This window comes from Hippocampus guttulatus, chromosome 8, assembly GCF_054856545.1.
Source record: "Hippocampus guttulatus isolate MCC_2025c chromosome 8, RoL_Hgut_1.0, whole genome shotgun sequence".
In the NCBI taxonomy this organism is placed as follows: Eukaryota; Metazoa; Chordata; class Actinopteri; order Syngnathiformes; family Syngnathidae; genus Hippocampus; species Hippocampus guttulatus.
The window spans coordinates 17,320,004-17,343,651 of record NC_141268.1 but is presented as its reverse complement, the minus strand read 5'-3'; the positions used below and the strand labels follow the sequence as shown (position 1 = coordinate 17,343,651).

At 42.9% G+C, this 23,648-nt stretch overlaps 3 protein-coding genes across 4 annotated transcripts; 1 reads left to right on the top strand and 2 right to left on the bottom strand.

Moving 5' to 3' along the window:
- Positions 1–6,304: 6,304 nt before the first annotated feature.
- Positions 6,305–8,988, bottom strand: LOC147201540 (calcium/calmodulin-dependent protein kinase II inhibitor 2-like). The gene is made up of 2 exons (XM_086118806.1): positions 8,337–8,988; positions 6,305–7,705 (listed from the first exon to the last, which is right to left on the bottom strand). Exons 1-2 carry the CDS (start codon positions 8,503–8,505, stop codon positions 7,632–7,634), a joined length of 243 nt encoding a protein of 80 aa, XP_085974932.1. The 5' UTR covers positions 8,506–8,988; the 3' UTR covers positions 6,305–7,631.
- A 4,409-nt stretch (positions 8,989–13,397) lies between these two features.
- cdab (cytidine deaminase b) lies at positions 13,398–16,147 on the top strand. The gene is made up of 4 exons (XM_086117239.1): positions 13,398–13,704; positions 15,162–15,273; positions 15,492–15,549; positions 15,700–16,147. Exons 1-4 carry the CDS (start codon positions 13,518–13,520, stop codon positions 15,838–15,840), a joined length of 498 nt encoding a protein of 165 aa, XP_085973365.1. The 5' UTR covers positions 13,398–13,517; the 3' UTR covers positions 15,841–16,147.
- LOC147201538 (dnaJ homolog subfamily C member 16-like) lies at positions 16,072–23,645 on the bottom strand. 2 transcript variants are annotated; one of them, XM_086117231.1, is made up of 15 exons: positions 23,301–23,645; positions 23,106–23,172; positions 22,435–22,571; positions 21,652–21,827; positions 21,239–21,423; positions 20,772–20,876; positions 20,392–20,550; positions 19,827–19,957; positions 19,573–19,750; positions 19,191–19,373; positions 19,040–19,116; positions 18,723–18,803; positions 18,495–18,584; positions 18,193–18,363; positions 16,072–17,828 (listed from the first exon to the last, which is right to left on the bottom strand). In XM_086117231.1, the coding sequence occupies exons 1-15, from the start codon at positions 23,486–23,488 to the stop codon at positions 17,339–17,341; spliced, it is 2,418 nt and encodes an 805-aa protein (XP_085973357.1). In that variant the 5' UTR covers positions 23,489–23,645; the 3' UTR covers positions 16,072–17,338. The 2 variants fall into 2 exon arrangements, with proteins under 2 accessions (XP_085973357.1, XP_085973358.1); XM_086117232.1 differs by lacking the exon at positions 23,106–23,172 and having other exon boundaries at positions 23,301–23,441.
- Positions 23,646–23,648: the final 3 nt, after the last annotated feature.

The window sequence follows — 23,648 nt, the reverse complement described above, 5'->3', positions numbered from 1 at the left end:
AACAGGTGCAAGCATACAGAGATCATAGACAGAGTAGGGGAGTGAGAATGCATGACCAAGTGCAAGGAGGGGCCTGACTGCTGGTTAGTATTCCTGAGGCTTATAGCCACAGAGGCTGATGGTGCGGAGTGGACAGCACGTTGGAATTTCAATTGGGATGAGACAGCTTTACTGCTTTGGAGTCTGAGCTCCAGCTTTTGTGTACACGTTGTTCTACCACCTCTCGATAAAAAATGCCAATGGATGGTATCTAATACTGTATACCAGGACAGTGATCCGTAGATATCGTGAAATATGGCCCCCTTACGGAGCTGCATAGCAGAGGGATGAATTTCATTCGATGCTTTGCGAGGGAAAGGGTCCATGTTTAAAAGAAAAAAAAAGTCAAATGATATGTTTGTTTCAATCAACACAGACCGCCCCGTCCAAAAATATACCTGATATTTTGACTTGATCCTGATGACTGACATGCAAATGGCAAAACAACCTTGTTGATGGATTCCATCGAGGAGATGAAAATGAAGCATGGTACTAAGAATTTTCCGATTGAAGCTTTCCACCGAAGCACTCTGTATGGATGATTAACATGACTCATTTCAGCGACAACCACAGAAACGAATGAACCAACCGAGACTGAATGAAACCACGGAGCTCAATACAAGCAACTGACAAAGCGCGCAACACCGGGACAAGATGCGAGTGGCTGGAGTGAGCTGATTGGTTGATACAAAGAACTGGGCTAATGAGAATAGGTTTGATCACAAGGGACACACGGAAAACATGAAACGAAACAAATCTAATCAAAACAGTCACCAAAAGTATACATCGTGGCAAAAGCCACAGCCCATTGAATTCATATCTATTTCCTGTCTGAAAAAAGTGACATAGAGCATCCCTAGTATTAATAAATCATACAACAATGACAGAGCAATAATCAATCAGCTCATAAGTGACCAGAGGCGGTTTACATTTAATTCAAAGCATGTGGTCAATATACGTAGTTTGGTTTACTTTGTACATGATAGTTCCTGTTTTGGCCAGTGGAAGTGTGCTTTTAGCAAGTAGAGCTGACTATGTACTAAACCGTGGAAAACGGACGTGAGTCCTAAGCTTGTCCAGAAGAGGAGCTTCTGGGACCGGTGTTCTCGCTTCCTTCAAGGAAAATTTCACTCTCATCGACCCATTCATTGAGGAACCAGCTGGATTGTTACGTAAAGCACAGTCGGGACAAAATAGCCCCAAGCCCTTTTGAAGAATGTGAAACAAGATTAGCCAGGTTGACTTTCCGTTCTCTCGCTGCAGTTTGGAGTTCAGTTCCATTGATCATCAATCATCTGTGCTCATTCATCTTATCAGGGCCAAAGAGCTCCAGGGCTGTCGATCCACGGCTGAACAATTTTCAATTCCTTAATAATTTATTGATGGCGGGCAGTCAAATTGCATATCAATAATGTAGAGGGGCTCAGTACAATGTTGATACAAAACACCCTCAGCTCATTCATGGTCAAAGACCCGCTGAGATATGTTCTATGCTTGGTCCCACATGATCCAGTGGTGGCATTAGGCAGGAATCCAAAGTGCATCAGTGAGCTGTGAGCTTCTGATACTTCCTATATTTTATTTCTGTGGGAATGTATGCATTAAAAAGGTCTATGGGTAATTTCGGTTTGGAAGGTCATCTGATACTCTCTCAGATGAAATAATGTCAAAACACAAATATGAAAAATCATCCCGAAAAAGTGAATATAACTGTGGAAAGGAAATAAAGAAGTACCTACAAACCTATCAAAAAAATCTCTTTGCAAAGAGAAAAAAAATCATTTTTATTTATATGTCACCCGTCTAAGTACTGAAATTAGCCAGCACTGCAATTCCTATTTTTTTATAGGGACAGGTCAATTCGGAGAAAGAAGCTTACAAATGTCACCATGACACGATAGCATGATGACCATTCCACTCTCTGGCTTCCTGAATGATCACATTCAGATTTTTGGCCCTGGGCCAATCACACATGTAGGACAAATTAGCGAACCAATGGCCAAATTCCATCTGGGTCAGCATCTTTTATTCACGAGGCACGCGTACACAGTTACATGCCATCCTGCCCCCGGGGGCCCTGTGGAGACCCACTCTGCCTCAGCGAGATGGCCCACCATTTTGTTCTGTTTTGAAAATTATCTCCAAAGAGATTAGCTAGGGGCCCCAGAAGCGCTTCCCTTTGTTGTCTATCCCACTGTGTGTGTGTGTGTGTCTGTGTATGTGTGTGTGTTCAGATGATATCAGCTTGCTGTTGGGAGATTCACAGTGCTTTATCAATGTGCATATGAAGACACCTGATACCCGAAGCACATACTTTAATATGTTCACGCATGATGTGGCTGACTTTGTTTCTATTAAAGCGATACACAGTCCAAGGGAGAAAACCCTCCCAAAACAATACATTGTGTTCAGTGGCTGCAAGTCTATTTAATTGATGAACTCCGCATGACCCCATTTCTGGTGCACACTGCCGCTGTGATGCATCATGCCCAATATGATTTGGGAAATGAACTAAACCACATGAGGAAACTGCTGGTTCCAAAAGATGGAAATTAGTTGTCAGTACAGAACCCTGGAATACACAGCATCAGGTACAAATGCGCAGAACTGTAGTTCTACTTTCAAAGACAATAATACTGAGTTTTGATTCATACTGTGAAAGAAACACATTTGTTATTCTTGGTGTAGGTTGCAGCAGACGTTCAAGTACATGGCATCACACAAAGGGATGTTTCTAATACTTTGGCCACACCAGCTATGGACAAAGAGAAATACAGAATGAAACGCTCAGTATGATGCAGCACAAGTGGCTGTAAACTGTAAAATAAAAGCACTGGAATAAAGTGCACATTGGACGAGTGATAAGTGCAATTATATGAAGTTGTTTCTTTGTGTTTGAAAAACAACACTGCGCCAAAATGAAGCTCTATCTCAGCCGTTAGTTTCCCAGCATGGACGTGAAGCGGCAATAGAGCAACTAGGCAGAGAGAGAAATGGAGAGGGTGAGAGACTGGGGATGTGGTTGCTATAGAAACCATCTGGTAGGTCTGAACTGTTTCTCCCTGGCATTCATTTCATCATCGAGACTGATTCTCTCTCTCTCTCTCTCTCTCTCTCTCGCTCCCCTTTTTCTCTCCATGTCTCTCTTATCTGCTCATCTCCTTCCAAATCTGCCTCGTTATACTTCCTAGTCTCTTCACTTCTCTTCTTGCGGAAACCCCCCCCCCCCCCCAAAAAAAACCCCCAGAGTGTTTCACGTTAATGCGGCATGTTCCCTTCTTTTATCCTTTTGGCTGCTATTCCGCATTTTCATTGCTATGTGCTTACAGTCCCATCTGCTGGACTTGGATTCTTACCCTCTTGTTGAAACAACACCCAAGGACAATGTCGCCAGGCCAAGAATTTGCTAAAAATGATTTAGAAATGAAAAAAAAAAAAAAAAAAGGATTGCTATCTAATAGCCACCATGGTGAAAAGACTGACGTCATCGGCAATCATTAATTTAGCTGCAAGCAAAGTGGATTCTAACAGACTTAACATCAATTAATCTCCAAATAAAGACAGGCTGCTGAGATACATTCAAGATTTTAAGCTTGCTGCTCATTTCCTGTGAGTTGTCGCCCTGATGACCCTTATGAAACAAAAATATATTGCAATGTATTGGAAGATATCATGCAATACACGAAGATATATATTGTCATATATGAGATTTTGTATTTATATTTTCTAACATACTTCAATATATGCATAGACCATATATGTGTATATATCGATAAATATATTAAAAAAGTGTTGCAATTGAGACCAACTCAAAATTTCGAGTTACTGCAACTCAGAATTTTGAGTTATTGCAACTCAAATTTTTGAGTTTCCTAAACTCAGAATTTCAAGTTACCTAAAATCAAAATTTCGAGTTACCTCAACTCAAAATTTGTATATTTTGCAATATATTACAATTATAACAATATATTATGAACAATATATAATATATTGTACAATATATGTCTTGACAATATATTACAGTTAATATATTGGCAAATATTTTTTCCTTTCGTGGGAAAATATTTGATCCCAATGCCAGAGGTCAGAGGAGGTAGAAAGTCTCAGTAAGGTCTTGATATTGCTCCCTTACCTCCACTATCCACATTCTAATGTCTCCTTTCTGCACCCCGTTCAAAATATTTCAGTGACAAGGAATGGCCTGATCAAGATGTTCTGCCGATTGTCTGCTTCGTCGTGGTAACAGAGCCATACCAAAGCTGGGGCAACACCTGTGTAAGTAGACACGGTTGGAATGTTTCACTCCTGATGCTTCTCCTGCAATGTCTGACAAGTATTTGATTTGTCATGCCAGATTCTGGCGCTGGTGTCGTCACATCTGATTGCAGGATGCTGGGTTAAATAAAGCGCATCCAGGTGCACTGGATAGTGTGTGAAAAACTGAGGTGACAGTCTGGACAGAACTGCCGTTACAGCTCTGATGCAGGCTGTGCTAAAAAGAAGTTTGTCATTACTGAAAAGTCCTTGGGAGACAGACAATATTATCCAATGTGTCAGACTTCTGGTTAATAAAACTTCACTCGGAACCCCAGTGGAAGTAATTAATTCAGTGTGGTGTGTAATTGCAAAGCTCCTCCAGCTGAGATGGCCTCCCAGACTAATTTCACGTTGAAGTCTGCCCAGCCGGAAGTGAGCAGGAGGATATATTGCGTGTCTGTGACCTTTCCGAGCCACATCACAGCCATAAATGAAGCTCCATCAATAAGCTGCCTTTGATCTTCTACACAGAACCCAACGAAGATGACACGCGTGTGATTTTTTTTTACACAGTGAGCCGGTATTCTGGAATCAGACAATTCAGATGCGCGGCAGGTGTGACGTATCGGAAAAGAAGAATAGAAGAAAATCAGAAGCTGCTTTAAAATTGCATTCACAGTCAATTATTCAACCATCGCTTTCAGATAAAACTCACGGAAGAGGGACAATGAATAACAATGACCTGATTCAGACTGACAGAAACCAGTTGAACAAACAAATCGATGAGACAATGAGGCACACTTGGTCAGGAGTGGCTGGAGGGAGCTGATTGTTTTACACATGAAACAGGGCTGATGAGAACCAAAACCAACTTCCACCCATATTACAAAAAGCGTAAATATTGGGTTAATTGAAGACTCTAATGAGAGTGAGAACATGTGTTTGTCGATATGTACCCCAGTCCAGGGTGGAGCCCACCTGCGGCAAAGTTGGCTGGGCTACAACCCAGCTCACCTGTGACCCTAATGAGGAAGAGTGTCATATAAAAATGAATCGATGGAGATCTCATACAAGAGCTGTATCAAGAATACAGTATGTTCATCTCATGCAGCGGTATCAACTGCATTCCATCACCCTGAAATATTTTGTTCCTCATATAGCTAAATAGGATGAGCAAACAACAGCTGTGTTGTTGGATGAAGTCTTATGATGATTCCGCATTTAGGCTCCAATTCGTATTGAAAATTGACTGCAACATTTCCAGATAAAACCAATGCAGCCCAATAAAGTGTCATCCCTGAAGTGTGCAGCCTCCCATCCCGTGTGAGGGGACAGGCTGTTGCTGCTGTAAGCGCCATGCGTCGTCATGGTTGACTGCTGTCTTGGAAGAAGGGACCACATTGGTGGGATAATGTGGTCACGCCACATCGTGAATAGCCACTTTTGGAGAGATAAAAGAAGGGGGAGCGTTCCATTACAGATGGCGATGGTATCAAGCTGAGGCTCTCGGAAAAGTGTTCCACAAGCAAATCCACCGCAGCAGCCGTCGAGCTCAAGGTGCATCTGTTACCATGGTAGCGGGCCCAGGCAGCCCCTTTCGTGGCTGTCAATAGGAGGAGGAGAGCGAGACAAGCAATATGTTAGCCTGGGCTGCAGTTGGAGCTGAAAGAGACGTGCGTGCTTCGACGTGTTCGCGTCCCCTGTACGGACGCGTTCCCTGAGCGCATCACGGCAGTCCCTGCTCAAGATGCCGCACGTTGACACTGGCTCGTCACACGACATGAATCATTTAGAGTTGGAAATGTCACGTCTCATCGGTGTTGCACATGCTTGAGTGCCCCCTCCTTGCACCATTCGCATCTGCGAGACCGGGGACTTCATGCAGCACTTGATTCAAGAGGCCAGCTGAGATTGGCGGATGCAAACACACGTTTTATTGCTATTGATCTGAGCCGTTTGCAACACGATAGCCACGTTTGAGATGGAAGTCAAAACAACAGCGCGGGAGCATGTTTTTAAATCCTTCTTTTTATTGGTTGCTCATTTTCATCCCATTTTCGGCACCTCCCAATCATTCGGATGAACGGGATGATACCTTCTCACAGTGGAAAACGCTGATTTAACCTTCCCCGGCAGCCAGATAGATATACAATCTCGTATCAACTGTACAAGCAACACATCTCAAAAGTCTGCCAAGTTACACTCTTGTGTTTCACCTCATCATATAAAACTAAACTTTTGTGTTTTTTTTGCTACACTTGTAAACATAAAAAAAATCCACCTCATCGTTCATTAAACAGTAAATTGTTCCTTATCATCTTTATTACAAGATATTAGGCCACTGTACAAATAAGAGTGAATGATACAGTACAGTATTAAGACTGCTGCTTGAGGTTTGTCATTCAAAGCTGTTTCACGATGTGCTTTAAGAATAGCCTACACACAAGTTTCAGAAGTTCTGCTGCTGGGCATGCAGGGTTTTTAGTTTGCCATGCATGAGTTCATATTTTAAGTGTTAGCCCTAACAAAACAAAACAAAAATCCTTTAGGACTCAATGTAAAAGCACAAAAAAGAACAACTTGTCCGGTGCAGCACAGTATATACCTCATGAGGCTTGGCACACGCACAATGATGCACAATGCAATATAAATAGTTTATCAATAGGGTGTGTACAGTCATATCAACCAATCCAGGTGAAAGCCCGGAAGCTTACACACAAAGATGGGAGGTACATCATAAATAAATAAATAACGTCAGCTGCAAAATGGAACTCCCCCCCTCCCCCCAAAAAACAGGCAACATCGATAATTAAATTGTGGGGGGAAAAAAATTCCTCAACATGGAAAAACAACAAATATCAGGCGAAAATTCACTGCAAAACACATGGTTTTCCCAAAACAAAGAGAAATAAAATACCAAACTTGTGCAAGAAAATGTATTCCCTATGTACAAATGTATAGACCGCTATATATAATTTAGACAGTTACAGCAGAAATGTGTGCTTTTGTTTCTATTTAATCATTTCTGCATCCTCGCCCTGATTTTTTTTCTCCCCCACCATTCCATCTTTCTCCAGCTATTAGATTTATGGCAAAACCCCTTCTGCTAGGGTGTGTGTGCTGGTGGGGGGGATCCACCTGGGGGTCTCTTTTGCTGCCGGTGTGTGTGCATCACCCAGAAGGCCATGAATGCCTTGGAGAGGAGGGTGTGTGGAAGTGCTGCTTGCTGCCACATGAAACAAAGTGCGTATGTACAATGTCTTTGGATTACACCTGGTAAATATTATCATTAAAAAAAAAAATTCAAGAGTGTCTTTATGGGTGGGGGGTTGTTTCTAAGCGTCCGCCGGGGTCTTCTCTGTTCCATTTTTCATTGCATCGTCATTGCCAGCCTCATCCTCGATCACAACTGCAGATGACAAGGGGGAGAGTGTTAATGGAGAGGCTTAAGTGTCTGTCTGAGTGACAAATGAAAGCTCATTATCTGTATGTGCCAAGTGGCTTGTAAATGCAAGCAAAACATCAATAATCATTCGAATGCAGGCACGAGGCACCTGCGCCTGTATTTGAGGGGCAGGACATGCAAACAAATGCATACATGATGAACTGTCTCCCACTATACTGTACATGCAAGTGCATGTTGTCGTTGTGCAGCACATCAAGTGCGCATGTGTGTGCGTGGCAGCACAAAGCACGAACTCACACGTTGGGATTCACTATCGAGAATGGAGCACATATGTAGAGCCTCTTCAGCTTCATTTTGCAAATGGGAATTAAGTCAGATTTGTCAAAAAACATTCATCCAGGGAAGGGGGCACTGTGCATTTTAAAAGCATTGCGCCACTGACTTCTGTTGCATTGCCAATAGCAAACGAAAAAATAATAATAATTAAAAAAAAGAAAGAAAGAAAATAAACAACAAATGCAATCATCTTGAGGGGGTTGGGGGGGGGGGTATGTTGACAGACACGGAAAAGCCATTTGGCGCAGCCAACACAACAGCCATGCCAATCCATTTAATTTGGAATCAAAAAATGTACCCCGTTTGCTCCGGCCTATTTGTCCCAGCTTGGGCGGGCGTTTATTCTGCGAGCCGTTGAAGAAGTTGTTGGTGTCCTGAAGGCGACAGGTGAAGGAAAGGTGTCCCTCGTCGCCCTCGTTTCCATAATGACTCATTTTCTCTTCGTTGAAAGGCAGCACTTCCGACATTTCCAGATGCGTCTTTGAGCAAAAACCGAGGCGCACTAAACGTGAAGATCCTCACCGAAAGCGTGAAAACAAAAACGTCGTCTTCAAAAAAACAAACAAACAAAAGGAGGGAACAACAAGATAGAAAAAAATAAAACGACACACACGACGCAGACGCGATCAAGCCCTTTGCTGTTTACCCACAACACACGTGAGTGTCTCAGAAATAAGACACCGTGGAAATGTCCTCAAATCATCCAATCGTGCAGCTTGGGCAGCATTATTGTAAAATTCCTTATTCTACTTTCCCCTTCCTCTCCGTCGGTTGTAGTCTCAAAAAAAAAAAAGATGATTGGTAATGGAGAGTCTTGGTGGTTGCGCCCACTGCACGGAGTCGCTGGCACGGAAAATGTGAGGGAGGGATGCAAATAGAGGACCGATGCAAAACGCGGATCCCGGGGCGACCTGGCGAGGGAGCTGTTTGATTGAGGGGGGAAATCACTGGTGCAACCCCCCCCCCCCCCCCCCCCAAAAATAAAAACACTACACAACACACACGCACACTTGCACGCACACGAAAGACACACGAGCTTTCACCAGGATGTGCATTGAGAAAGGATGGCGCGTGGATTTGCTGTGTGGGAAATCCACTTGACACGCCACCACTCGACGAGGCAGGGATGTCAAAGCTTTAGTTTACCGTTGTACTGTTTATTTGGACAGCAGGAGGCGAAAGCTCAGGCCAGTAGGTGGCAGTCTCGGTATGATTTGACATTTGACCTCCTGGCGCACTTGTTTTTCCAGCATTCCAGACATGTGAACTGCTGCTCTCCCCTAGTTCAGTGATTCACATATTTTCCATCACAAAAATCTCAAAGCACACCACCTGACAAAAATGGCACAAAGTATACATATATATAAATAATGATGATCACCTCTCAGATTACTAGTGGTGAGTGGTCAGGTGCAGCAAGTATGTCTCTTTTAATTTAAACATTTAACTCAACTTTAGTTACCGAGCCGTTTAAATGCAACCATCGCTACATACAAAGTGCTGTACATGGAATAACAGTCCGACATACAAAAACATAGACAGTTAAAAACAATAAATTAATAACATCAAAACGGTAAACACCATAAAACACAATATTCATGCCAAGTCTGATGCTGAGTCAAAAGCCGTAGAAAAAAAAAGGGAGGTTAAGATGCGTTTAAAACATGGACAGAGAGGGGGATTGCCTAACATCTGACCGGCAACAGAAAAAGTTTGATCCCCTTTGAGCCTCTGCTTAATCCTCCGTACCTCCAATAGCGCTTGACCTGCTGACCGGAGGCACTGGACAGGTGCATAGGTTTGGAGGCGCTTGCGGAGATAAGGTGGGGCAAGACCATTTAAATACAACTAAAAGAATCTTAAAATCAACTAACTATAAAGTAAAAAAAAAAAACCCTATAAAATATATAAAGGTATAGGGAGCCAGTGAAGGGAGGCCAGAATTTTTTATACTCCCTCCTATGAACTCCAGTTAGGGGGTGAGATGCAGCATTTTGGACCAACTGAAGATGCTTGATGGAGTGCATTCCAGTAATCCAGCCGGGACATAGCAAAGGTATGGATTACTGTTTTTAAATGCTGTTGTGAAAGGAGAGTCTTCACCCGAACGAGCTGGAAAAGATGAAAAAGGGTTGGCTTTAGAAAAGGGGCCAGGGGGCCCAAGTCAACAGGCTGGGATGTACAAGGGCCACTGGGACTTAATACCATAACTTCTGTTTTGTTTTGTATATTTCTCAACAACTGTCGCAATACGTACAATATAGGCTGGTGGTCTTGACTACACATTCGAGGAGAGAAGTGAGAAGCAACATAATGATGAGCAGGATTCATTTGTCACCCACCATGAAGACAGGTGGCTCAGAATATTGTGTTTTAGCAATGTTAGTCATGCAAGCACGTACACGTATAAACCCATACACGCTCAAGGTCAACTGACGAGACTGCATCTAGTTTCCATTTACATAATGATCAAGCAGTGTCAAGTTGGTGTTATCCTGGACAGAATGTTTGCTTTTAGACATCTGTGTGAACCATCTGTGTTCATATGAATTCCTGCTGCAGAGTCACTTACCACATCTCTGGAAGGGATATTCAAATTGTAGACGACAGTATTGAGACACAGCACGTAATCAGTGCATTTATTTCATTGGTGCAATGACGTGACCTGGAAAGACAATCAGTGCAATGTTATTGGTTAATGTTGCTGCAAATAGTGAACATTTAATTTCGGTGGGAAGGTTTTTCTATTTTATTTAGTTTTTTGTTTTGTTTTGGGTTTTTTTGCCTGTGGGATTTATAACACTGTCGCTGTCAAATAAATTAGAATCAAAAGCACATGTACGGTTGTATGACCCATGCACAGCCTACATAAAGACAAAAGGAGCAGGTATAAATAAACCGGCTACTTTACTGGCACAATGGCTCATTGGCTGTATAAATACATACGTACATACATATACAGTATAAATAAAATCTGACTCCATTTCTTCATTTTCTCAAAGGTACAGCTTTACGGCTCCATATAAAACCATTACATTAAAAAACAATTTCTTACTCTATATACAAATTTTACAGTGTTTAATTCATCAAACAAGAAGCACGCTTAAGATTTTACAGCATTAGAGCTTTCAAGCAGGACGATGCTCCTCTATTAAGAATGGGAAGTCCTTGTTTAATTTATTCAAGGATAGAGGCAAATAAAGGGGCGTAGTTATTGTGTAGGTCAACTGGGACTGGCTCCAGCTCACCCGAGACCCTAATGAGGACGACCCAGGAAATGACTGGGCGGACACAAAGGGGTGAAGTTTATTGACCTGGATCTGGGTACAGATGGACTTCTGTCCCCTTGAATGACACTGTCTATTACCGTGTGTAATGAAGCTAATCTGAAGTAACACGACCTTCTGGTGTAGCCACCTTGCTCTTATGCAATAGCTACAGTATAGGCGACCACTGTACATTTGCTACGGTGCACTGGCAGATGAGCTGGGCTAATCTCCTGGAAAGATTTAGAACCTTCCTTCCAAGCTATTTGCATTATCTACCCTTTGCAACATTGTGACGCAACCAACCTTTTTTTTTGTTTGTTTTTTAACCCTCTGCATGACATCCACTGCACTGTGGATGTAAAATCGTTCACTTCAGACTTAACTTACTTGACCTTATATTATTGGCGTGGCAACCCAATTGCACGATGAATGGAGGATGAACACCCTGCGTCCCCATCCAGGTTAATGTATGTGGCATGTCCTTCACAAGCATAAATCATCCATCACCGTGGACTACTGTACAGGTTTGCAATGACAAGATGTCATAATCAGCTTTGTGGCAAGTTAGCATCATACACACACACACACACACACACACACACACACACACACACACACACACACACACACACACACACACACACACACACTCACACCTCCCCTCTTGTCCCACATTGAGCGCCAGATGAATAATTTATGGTCTACTCAAGAGAGACGGCTTTGTGTGACCTCCCACAGTCACATGTTTCCTGGACGGGTGTTAATCCGCCAGAAAATCTAAACAAATTTCATCCATCCATTTTCTTAATCCACTTATCCTCACGAGGCACGCAGGCTTTCTGGAGTCTATCCCAGATGTCTTCGGGCAGCAGGCAGGGTACACCCAGAACTGGTTGCCAGCCAGTCGCAGAACAAATTTCATCATGATTTCTTCAAAATAAATGTGTTGCATCTCTGATGTTTGGATGACAAGCGTAGCAACATTTCCAGCTGTGTCGCACTGTGCATTTAGTCACCAGTAGTTAGTCTTAGCCCTTGTTGTTTATGCAAATCTGTGTTTTAGCTGCATTGTTTAGCCGTGACACATTTCAAAACTGAAGTGTTAGGGGACTTCACAGAGAAGTGTGAGCTAGTCTGTTAGCAATTTGGTGCTAATAGGGATTGGCTAGATTTGATTTAAGGCTCTTATTTATTCATTTAGACAATTTTCAATTCAAGTACGGCTCTAAACAATTACTTAATTATTAAAACAAATTGATTAATGTGATCATCGATTCATCTTGACACCTCTAGATTAAGAACACTTTACATCAGGGGTTCCTCTCCAACATTATACCCATAAGAACAAGGTCGCCCCAAAGGACCACTTGAGTAGCCCAAAGGCCTGGTCTAAAAACAGCTCACTGTTAATTAGTGTATGTGGTGGTGGACACGTAAACACTTGCAGAGATTTATAGAAGCCAAATGTTGAAAATGGATATGCATCCGTGCATTTGATCTGAACTGCCTGTCCTCATGCATGCAGGAGCCACACCCAGCTGTCATCGGGCAGGAGGCGGGGTACACCCTAAACTGGTTGCCAGCCAATCGCATGGCACACGGAGACGAACAACCATCCGCGCTCACAGCTTGGGACAATTTAGAGTGTTCAATCATATTTTTGGAATGTGGGAGGAAACCGGAGTACCCGGAGAAAACCCACGCAGGCCCGGGGACAACATGCAAACTCCACACAGGGAGGCCGTAACTGGAATTTAACCAGCTACCTCTGCACTGTGAGGTCGATGCACTAACCACTGGACCGCCTTGTTGATAATTATGAGAAATCATTCATAGAAGTGTCTTCACAATAATATTCAGGCTTTGTGTAAAGCTTTCAGCTTTTCATGTCTCGTATGCATGGCAAAATGTTTAGGTGACAAGAAGTTGCTTTCAATTTCAAAAGGTTGGCGATCCCTGCTTTACATCATTTGTTTGACCTTTCCTGGAAATTAGCCTGGGGGTGGGTGGTTTGCTTGCAAGCCAATACGAAAACAAAACAGACTCCTAACATGTTGCTCATGGATTGCTGGCATCCCAGTAGGTGATTGGCTGTGACTGACCCTCTCCCCATTCCCACGTGCCACTGTTTCATTGACATTTAAAACCTGGCCTGCGCCACACACCCACGAGAAGACAACCTCGCTAGCACCGACACAGGAAGGTGGAGAATGGACCAAGTCAAATACACGGGAGAGCTGATGGACACCGAGGGCACGGGCTCGAGACGTTTGACCAAGGAAACGGTGAAAAAGCTGATCCACTGCTCTCAGGAGGCAAAGAAGCAAGCGTACTGCCCTTACAGCAAATTCAGAGTGGGAGCAGCTCTCTTGACTGTTGACAATTGCTTGTTTACAGGTAGTGTACTTGATTAAAGCCACTTCTGAGAACATAGAACAGAGCAGAACAGGTGATTGAGCAATATGTGTGTGCGTGTGTGTGAGTTTTCTTAAGTTTTGCTGTTATTTGACATAACGTGACTCCCTGCTATAAGCAAAATGAATTTCAATCAAATGCATTTGTCTCATTATGCAAACACATTTTTATCTTCGTGGCTAAACAGTCCAGTGAACCGCCATGACCATTCATTTTTATTGACTGATTTTTAGTCGTCCTACACCAACAGCCAAGGCCGCCCTGACAGGGATTTTCAATCATTATCAACAGTTCAGTTTGTGTTGCGTGCCTGTGTAAAGCTTTCAGTTATTCATGTCTCATGTGCTTGGCAAAATGTTTGTGAAAGGGGGGTGGAGGGGGGTGGAGGCTGTCAAAGAGCTGAGAGTGCAAAGGCTGTTTGATTCCCAAACACACCAAGCTGACCGTACCAGCTGTTCTGACTGAGGGGTCAATTTGCGGCAAGGTGTTTGTGTTGAAGTGGACAGACAATGCACCCGCTGATTGTGACATCATCGATTAGAGCGCAGGCCACGAGGCTACCGTGATATTATCGACTTTTATGGATTTGTATACTACTAGAAATAAATGAATAAATATACTATCTTGAAACTTGTGTCATACTATAAAATGATGCTATTTCTAATTTTAACAAAAACGTACTCATAGCCAGAAATAACAGCTTTCTGTTCGTGTTATTATAGGTAGGACTCAGCTGGAATTTTTCTAGATGTGAAAAGCTCCAGGTGGTCAGAGACGGACGGCGCCACTGCTCTGTTTGAATTGGAATGAGAGAAGCTAGCTGTTGTGGCGTGTTCATTTTAATGCTGAGGTGTTACAGTATACTTAATAACCTCTGATCCTAGAATCGCCCCCGACTCTAATATTTCAAATCAATACATGGTTAGTTATTTCTACAAATTAGCCTAACCTAAACCTAAACTTTAAAAAATAGCCTTAGAGCAAATCTATTAACTCCCTTGGACATTTAACTGTCTGAGAAATGTCATATACTGTAACTCCACCTCTTCTCAACTTTGCAGGTGCTTTGTGGCATTACATTGTCTCAAGACTGAAAGTTTTGAGGGTTTTTTTTTTTGAAAGACAAAATCTATGATATGCTTGAGTAAGCCTGTTTTGTTAAAAAACAAACACCTGTAATGGTTCGTTACAGAAGGAAGCCCTTTAGCCATGAAGGTGAGTTTGCATGCAGATTCATTTCCACCTATCACAGCAGGGGTGCCCAAGTCCTGTCCTCAAGCGTCCTTTCGATGTCTCCCTCCTCCAAAACACCTGATTCCAACGATCAGCTCTGCAGCAAACTTCACAGAAGCCTGATAAACGCTCCTGATCGTCAACTCATCAAGATTGGAACAGTATCATTCCCGCTTGATTAACAGTGTACATGTTCCCCCATACAGGATGCAATGTGGAGAACGCATGTTACAACCTGGGAGTATGTGCTGAGAGGAATGCCATTTCAAAAGCAGTGTCTGAAGGCTACACCGCTTTCAAGGCCATCGCAATTGCCAGGTAGGATTATCGGTATAACTATTATCTGAAAATAAATAAACAAATAAATAAATAACATCCATGATCACTCAGGCATGCGGCACCACTGCTTTGTTTAAAAACATGACTTGAGTCCACAGGGTTCAGTTTGTGACCCCATCGAGGCTATAAGAGACTCGCTGAAAGATGTTTAACATTAACCTGAGGGTTTCTTGTATGACGGTTGCTTGTTTGTGTAGTGACCTGAGTGACCAATTCATCTCCCCGTGCGGTGGCTGCAGGCAGTTCATGAGAGAGGTACATACTGAGCACTCACTGGACATTCCATTAGGTACACCTGCACCACTTTAGGGTTGACACCGATTGACTGAAGGCGTGACGACTTATGCATAATGGCATAAATAGCCCATATCATAGCACTTCGACTTACGTCATGTGTTCTCTCAGTTCGGGTCCAGCTGGGACGTTTACCTGTCAAAGCCTGACGGGTCGTACACGAAGATGAGCGTCAACCAGCTGCTGCCGGCCTCATTCGGGCCCGAAGACCTGGACATGAAAAAAGTACTGGACATGTCCAATGAGTACTGAAACCGCACGTTACTGTCACTTTCAACTGTTGGCAGGTTGAAATTATGCCGTATAGGCCTGTCAACACGACACTGCAATTGCTGGATCGGTTCTTGTATTTTATTGTAGCTGATGTATATATGGTAAAAGGTGTGCTCTGTTAATTGCTTATCAGAAGTTGTTTCACAGGTAATGATACTGGTTCATTGAATGTGATAATTAGTCTTGTATTAATAAGCACATTGAATCATGTATATTCCAAAAAACATTTATTAGTTGAATGGGAATAAAATGACACATACTTTCATAAATAAACTTTTCAAAACAACCTCTTCTAGTTGTATCGTCAAATGCCATAAAAATCAATTATTACGTCTTCAGCTGCAATTTTTTTTATCACATCATTAAGAGATGAAGGTGAAACTACAAGTTGTTAGTGCAAGTTCACTTAACGTTTATGCGTGGGAGGCGACCTCCATAGTTCATGCATTTAAAATGGGAAAAACATGGAGCGTTTCTATGGCTCAGGCTTCAAAATGTCAACTGGTTTAATTATCTGTTATAGGCTATGCCTGCCTGTGGTTCAGTCATGAAGAGGTGTCACGCAGATCTGATTTTGAATTTACCTTCAAACGCGTTGAACCACAGACGTTAACATAAACGCTTAAGCATGTGATGGCCGTAATAATAATTTCATCCAATTTGAGCATTTATTTAATATCATGCTAGGGTGCTGAATTGCCCATTACTAGTATGCTCTTTGTCTGTAATGGTAAAACAATTGAGTGCACGAGTAGAATGGCTGTCCAACTAGTGAATTTTTTGGTACTACTGTGCTGAAGGTGATTCCACTTTGTGGTACGTGGGCACCCTCTAGCGGTACGGGAGAATCATTTCATGAAATATTCAAATTTTGCATTGTGTTACAGTTCAAAGTTCTTCCTAGTTTTTTGACGGATACTTGGACCTACAACGTTGCTGTATTTTAGTGCTGGTCAAGATAGTGGTTTGAGAACCACTGTATGTCGTTCCTGCATACAACTAGGACAGACTAATGAAGCACCAGATGTTAATTGGTAGAATTTTACATCACCAGTAATACCAGTACTATGTAGTTGTTGACTTGTGCACAGCTGCGCCACACGAGCAGCGTAGTTGTTCTGGTGTGTGCCCGAGTCATTCTATCGGTGCTCTCATCTTACGAGGGAGGACAAAGAGCGCACTACTCTGATATGGAATAAATGCTCGTACCATAGTAGTAAAAGATTTTCTCGGTATACATCTTCGTGATTGAATGATTCAGTTACAGTGTTTGTGCGCCCCGCGCCCTTCCTCAAATGCAAATAAATAACAAAATAACACATAGGTCATCATTGGGCGCCATAAAAAATAAAAGCATCCTAAATTCTGGAAACTAACAATCACCACGCCAGCTGTGGAGAGGCACAAACTCTTCTGCAGTTACCTTGAAAAGAAAGCAAGAGCACAAAGGGTGAGCACGACCTCGGTGCTGCCGGCCTCAGCTCTCAGTCGGGATGTTCTCAGCGGCATTGAGGGAAGGCCAGGAAGGTACCTGCCATCTTGGCAGAGTACCCTCCATTAACCTTTCCATCCACAGCCCCAGCCGGTCAAGCTTGTGGTGCACCTCTATGCTTGTGGCTCTAGTGGAGCCTCTCTTGGACCTAGCCCCATCATCTCTGGAACGGGATCGAGAGCCTGAGCTAGACCGAGACCTGGATCGTGACTTTCTCCTGTTTTCAGAACAGAAAGACGACTCTGAGACTGACGAGGCGTCACTCAGGTCGTCTCCAGTGAAGACAGGTCTGAAGTGGCAAAAGTATTTCTTGTAGCCGTTCAAGGCCAAGACGTGGCCGGAGTAGTCTGATGAGTCCTCATCCTCGTCGAAATGACTTCCACGGCACGATGTGTCTGAGCATGATCGGAGAAGTGAGGGTATCCAGTGAAGATGCTTGTCAGCGTTGAGGAAGGAGAAGTGGATAGTCTGAGTCCTATGGTGGGAGAAAGTTTCAAATGACCTAACTGGCAGTTGAACACATTCAAGTAAAACCAATCTGTGATAAACATCTTGACTGCAATCCGAATATCTCTAAGGGGAACAAATGCAATGCTCAACATAAATTAATACACCCCCAAGTTTCCTTTCAGAATCAGTAGTGCTAGCCAGTCTGCCACCGTGCCCCCAATATTTTCCAAACTGAATTTGTTGTCAAAAATATTCCTTATATGACAATCCCTTCTCCCCTGTGGGGTTACATTCCAGTAAATTCAATAGACTGATGCCAAAACAGAACAAATGTGTTGATAACGATGCTTATCATTCCTGAGCTGGTCAGTAAGATTTCCGGCACTTACCCAGAGAAAGAAAAGACCTCTTTGGCGAATTTGCACAACAAGGCATTCTTTGAGGCGTTGGTGAGCACCAGAACAACATTGATGTGGCCCGGCCGCAGCTTCACCAAGTTACTGGTGTACGTGACGTTAGTCAGCTCTGTGACCTCCACAAAATCCTTCTTGGGGGGGCGGCTGCATGGACCAAGGACAAGAGGAAAGTACAAGTGTGTATTAGAGTTAAGTGCAGAAGCATTATTTGGATGGCAATTGAGTAGAAAACAGACCTTGCAGATGTAGTGCTCAAAATATGCGACCACGGTTACCTGGAGGTAGTGGAACGACTTGACGGATCATCGTTAGCTTGAGGTTGCTCCTTTGGTGCTGGTTTCTGGGGTTTGTTTTCTCCTGGTTCACTAAACACAAATCAAAACAAAACAGAAAACCCCCATAATAATGCAAAACTGAATAGAAAAAGGAATCCTCCATATCAACAAAAATAGCTGTCCTTTACTCAGCTGGTAGATTGGATGCGAGAAACCTTCCTCACTCACCTGAAGGCTTGAATGATGACTGTCCCGAAAAAAATGAAAAGAGCCGAGAACATCAATGACAGGATGGGCATCACCTTTTGCCTTGAAAGAAGACGCATCACATCTTATTGGGAGGGCTTTGGTTGTGTAGCGACATGACAAAATACTAGTTTGTCCATGACACGTTCAGAGCAAGCTTCATAAGAAGCTGGCCTTTCGCCAGCCATCTTGTATGTTAATATATGAAAAAAATAAAAATTTTAACAGAGCGTACCAGTTTCTTCCTCTTTTCATGAGAATGTGTAACTTAAAGAACACGATGAAAACTTTTGACTTACCAGTTTGAGTAGAGAAGTTCATTGTAAATTTGATGGAAGTGATCACAGGCAGCATTCAGCCACTCAATCAGGAAAAACTGAACAGAGTGTGAACATTTAAAACGGTTATCAGTTTCGGGGAAAACGCTCTGCGGTGTGCGCCGTATCTTACAGGGGCCATTTCATTGTTGAGCTCTGGCAAGGTAGCGTGCGAGGTCAGATAGGTGGGGTCCTTCTGAACGAGCTCCAGATGCTCAAGAAGGCGGGACTTGTCTTCTTCGCTTCCATTCCATCCACCAATCACAGAGCGGTACAGCACCTTGCCAGCCGGGCTCCGCCTCTCAAGAATAACCACCTGTTCGTGGTGTGGAAAAAACACACATTTTTGATGACTGTTGTATTGCACTTACAATGACACCTTTCTCCTCACAGTGTCAGTTTTGACACACATACTTTTAAGAGTCATCTAAACTTGTAATGAATGTTCTTCTTGATGATGCAAACCAAAAAGGTCGTGTGTGTGTGTGTGTGTGTGTGTGTGTCGCACCACTGACCTGGGGAGAGACTACAGCCTGGTTGGGAAGCAGAGCCTGGCAGAGAGGCTGCTGCCGATGCTGATAAACGTACACAAACCGTAGCACCTCTTTCCTGTTGAACATGGCAAAGTCCAAGAAGGCCTTATTTTGGGCAAAAAAAGCTTTGTCGTCATTGGTGATCAGCAGCACGCAATACCTGCAAATACAATGGTCTTGTTTCAATTTTTTTTTCTAGATGTGGGGAATCAAAGCGATGATCTTTGATGTCTTACTTCCTCCGTCTGTGAAACTGCTTGATGGGACACAGCTCGTCAAACAGTTGCTGGTTGACCAGACGGGGAACCTGCAGGAACTTGTTGTTGGAGACAAACACATCCATGATCTTCCAATTCAGTCCTTCAGCCTGGAACATAAAAAAAGAAGTGGAAGACAAAAGATGTGAGGTACTTTTTGATCAATTATTTAGGTGACGTCTTGGTCTCATGGCATCAAAAGGTGAACAGCATGATGACGAGGACTTTTTAATAGCGATTCTAATTTAACCCGAAAGTTTGTCGGTTACCCGTTGCGATTTTATCATGTTGTCCCTCCTCGTGTGAGAAGAGCATATTGTGCAAAACATACTGCAACTTTGAACGCTGGACATGTACATCTGCGCATATTTGCTTCATCGTGAAATGCCATGCAAATTCCAGTCATGTATTTTTGAATTCGATGTCCAAAAAGCCAATTATGTCCAAAAGAGCCGACATGAGGGATGGTAAGTGATTTTTTTTTTAAATCGAACATGGTTATCTTAATTAATATGACCCAGAGCTCTACATGTGTGGAAAGTACCTGGATGATGTCCACTGGGTTTTTGGTGTCCTCCTTAAAGAGCAGCATGATGGGAATGTATGAGTTTATGTTGAACTGGCGCAGGAGCTGGATGTTATGCGTGTCGCCCTGGTCGACGTAACCAAAATGAATATAGTCTCTGAAGGCGAATGCTGTTAACTGGAGAGCACAAGGAGGAAAGCGCTTGCATTGAAATACATTTTCAAAACTGGCAGAGAACAAGATTTCAAATATTTTAACTGGCTCTGAAGTACTTTTAACACAAAAAAGGTGTGTTGTTGCTGCTCCTGCAAAAAAAAAGCCTGCATAGTGCATACACGAGTCTTCGTATTAACGTACCGGTAATACTTCAGAGGAGTAAACCTGAAAACAAGCCTCACCTTGTAGACAATGGGAACGTTGAAGTCTTTGTCAAACAAAAGAATGTTGGGCTTATTTCCAACATGCCAGCTGTCCAGAAAATGCTGGTAGTTGTCATCGGTAATCTGGGGAAGAAACAAAAATCTCAAAATTGTGGAAAATGTTTGCACAGTTCCCACAATGAATGCACTGAATTCATTTCTGGCACGTTAGCTAGCTGACAAACACAGAACTAAATAATTTTATGGAAGTTAAAGGGAATCTATCGCTGCCGTCGGGCCGGAACCAACAAACATGTCCTTTTTGAGTTCTCCTGAAAAATGATTATTTGGGAGGAACAAGAATTCCACCCGATGGCAGTGATATGTGATTTTATCATTTGGGAATATTTCCAAAACACCTCAGCAGAATTTCCAAAATCTATCTGCATTTTTCACCCCTTTGCAGCCCCCCGACAGAAAGTTCTCTCTATCTGTGGGCTTTTCACCTTTTCCACCAAATTTTGGGGAAGAAGGTCCTCAACGAACTGTCGCAGGTGTTCCCGGACGACGGCCTGATGGAAGAAGGACACTCTGCCGTTCACCAGTCCAATGATGGAGGGAGCCTGATGAGCTCCCAACTGGTTGGCCAGACGAGGCTCATAACCCAGGTCCACAATGCCGATGCCCACACCTGAACATATAAAGTGAGGCTTTATCGCACACTGGACAGGCAAACAGTGTTTGAATGGGCTTATTGCATTTTTTCCCCACTTTTGCGGTGGCGATTAAATTTGATTAACTGTTGCAGCGCTATTTATGATTCAAGTGATGCTAATGGACAGCACAGCAAACATCAAGTTCATGCTAGAGAGGAAAAATAAAAACGTGGGATCATGACATCAGCATTCGTCTTACTGACCAAGTGGCTCAAGTTCCTGCACGGTCTCCTTCCACACAGGCTCTATGTGGATGCACGCAAAGCACCAATCGGAGGTCACTTTGATGAGGTAGGGCCTCTTGTGGCTGTCTGGAAGGACATCGCTGTTAAACTGAGCGTGGTGAAGAAAGTACTTGCTGTCTGCAAAGTCCCTGAACCTGGACAACAAAAAGATGATATTGGCCATTTTTTAAGGACAAGTAAAGTCTGACCACACGTTACAAAACTTAATGAAGCAAATTTTGATGAATTAACGTCCAAGCCAGGTCTCAAGCTGCGCAAACACCTGACAGTTAAGAATGTGAAAAAGGCTACATTAAAACAGTGCCTGTACTGTTAAAGTTTATATGAAGGAGCCATTTGGTTAATTTAGACTGGATTGTAAAAAAATAAATTTAAAAAATGGGAGAGCAGCATCCCGGAATGAAATATCAAACCTTAGAGGTTCCTTTGTGCCGTTCTTGAATTATCATCTGATCTGTCTTTCAGTTTTTTTGATTGAACATCTGATTTTGTATTTGTTCTCTTGAAAAAGTCAAAAACAAAAACAAAAAAAGGTTATCAGCAAAATTAAGGTGATTTTTTTTTTTTGTTCGTGTTGTCAGAACATTCAGCCAATCGCATTTAACACAAGCAGATTGAAAATGTACAGCTAATCCGTATTGGCAGTGATGGTCGGATTTCATGAAATAGGAATCGGCAGCATGAAACCCTGATTGGAGCACCCCGAATAGATGATAAAGAAACATGGACATGTGTTGTTACCTGGAGTAATGAAAGAAAGACTCATCAAAGTAGAAGCCATTTTGGAAATGTTGACGCCGTGACTGGCCATAGGGCTCATTTTCATCTATCTGCCCATAGCGGTCAAAATTGGCCCTTCGCTCCTCATTAGACAAAATCTGTGTGTAAAACATGACGAATACATGTTAGTTACATCCTCCCTTTTGTTTTTTTTCTGACACAGGGCAGTTCTCTAGATTACATTAAAGGGGAAAAGTTGTAGTTTGGATTTGAAATACATCTTTTCTGACACACCTCATATAGAAATATGACAGGTTGATTGATCCAAAGGGACGAATGACCAAAAATCAAGAATAAGCAACAGTTTCCCAAGATGGCACTGTAGTTGGCAGCTATTTGCAAGGGCTCTTAAAGAGCTCTGCTTTTATTTGGGGGGGGGGGGGGAAATCATGTGGTGCCTGTTATCCTTCATTGTGGACTGTTTTCAGTGTTTTGGCCAGACACTCGTTGAAGGGAAAAAAATCAGTGCTTAATGGTTGCACCTTCTTGGCAGCATGCGTGTACCTGCACTGATTTAGATTTTGTGTGTTCCGTTATTTTTGTTTTATGTTCAAATGGTCTATAAAGCGCTGGAGCTGTTGTAAAAGCGCTATATAAGTAAAGATGTCTGGCATAGTTGTTGAATACCACACCTCATACGACTTTGAAACCCTGATGAACATATCTTCAGCAATGGGGTCTTTATTCTTATCTGGATGCCTGGGGGGAAAACACTGGAAATTAGAAATCGTGAAATAAGAACAGGTTGAAATGGCTGGTGGAATGACAATCACAGACGTTCAGCTGTCATTCAGTCGCACACAACTCGGGAGTTGCAGAGTACTCACCATTCTTTAGCAAGGTTCTTATACGCCTTTTTGACTTCGGCTTGGCTCGCACTCCTGCTGACACCCAGGACTTTATAGGGGTCATATCTAGAGGTTGTTTCCACCAGACGCTGAGTAAAAACTAGCAAAAAGATGGCGAGCGCCAGTGGGCATGGCCCAGGATGTCGGCTGTTTCTTGCAGCAGTCATCGCTTGTCACTCTCCGACTACGCTAACATGTAATGGCTTAAAAGCAAATCCCTCGGGGAACGATACACAAGGCAAACCGATCACATTAAAATCACTCTTTACTCCCTCGCGATTAAGGCAGAATGAGACATTCCGGTGTTTCACAAGCCGTAGGTTATTA

What these genes read in the sequence shown, in the direction of transcription:
- LOC147201540 (XM_086118806.1), bottom strand. Translation starts at nt 8,505, where the DNA reads ATGTCGGAAGTGCTGCCTTTCAACGAAGAGAAAATGAGTCATTATGGA. An exon ending in AATAGGCCGGAGCAAACGGG is followed by an intron (nt 7,706 to 8,336) that starts GTACATTTTTTG and finishes TGTCATCTGCAG; the next exon opens with TTGTGATCGAGGATGAGGCT.
- cdab (XM_086117239.1), top strand. Translation starts at nt 13,518, where the DNA reads ATGGACCAAGTCAAATACACGGGAGAGCTGATGGACACCGAGGGCACG. An exon ending in TGACAATTGCTTGTTTACAG is followed by an intron (nt 13,705 to 15,161) that starts GTAGTGTACTTG and finishes TCCCCCATACAG; the next exon opens with GATGCAATGTGGAGAACGCA. An exon ending in GCAGGCAGTTCATGAGAGAG is followed by an intron (nt 15,550 to 15,699) that starts GTACATACTGAG and finishes GTGTTCTCTCAG; the next exon opens with TTCGGGTCCAGCTGGGACGT.
- LOC147201538 (XM_086117231.1), bottom strand. Translation starts at nt 23,488, where the DNA reads ATGACTGCTGCAAGAAACAGCCGACATCCTGGGCCATGCCCACTGGCG. An exon ending in TCAACAATGAAATGGCCCCT is followed by an intron (nt 19,117 to 19,190) that starts GTAAGATACGGC and finishes CACTCTGTTCAG; the next exon opens with TTTTTCCTGATTGAGTGGCT. An exon ending in GTCATCATTCAAGCCTTCAG is followed by an intron (nt 18,585 to 18,722) that starts GTGAGTGAGGAA and finishes ATTTGTGTTTAG; the next exon opens with TGAACCAGGAGAAAACAAAC.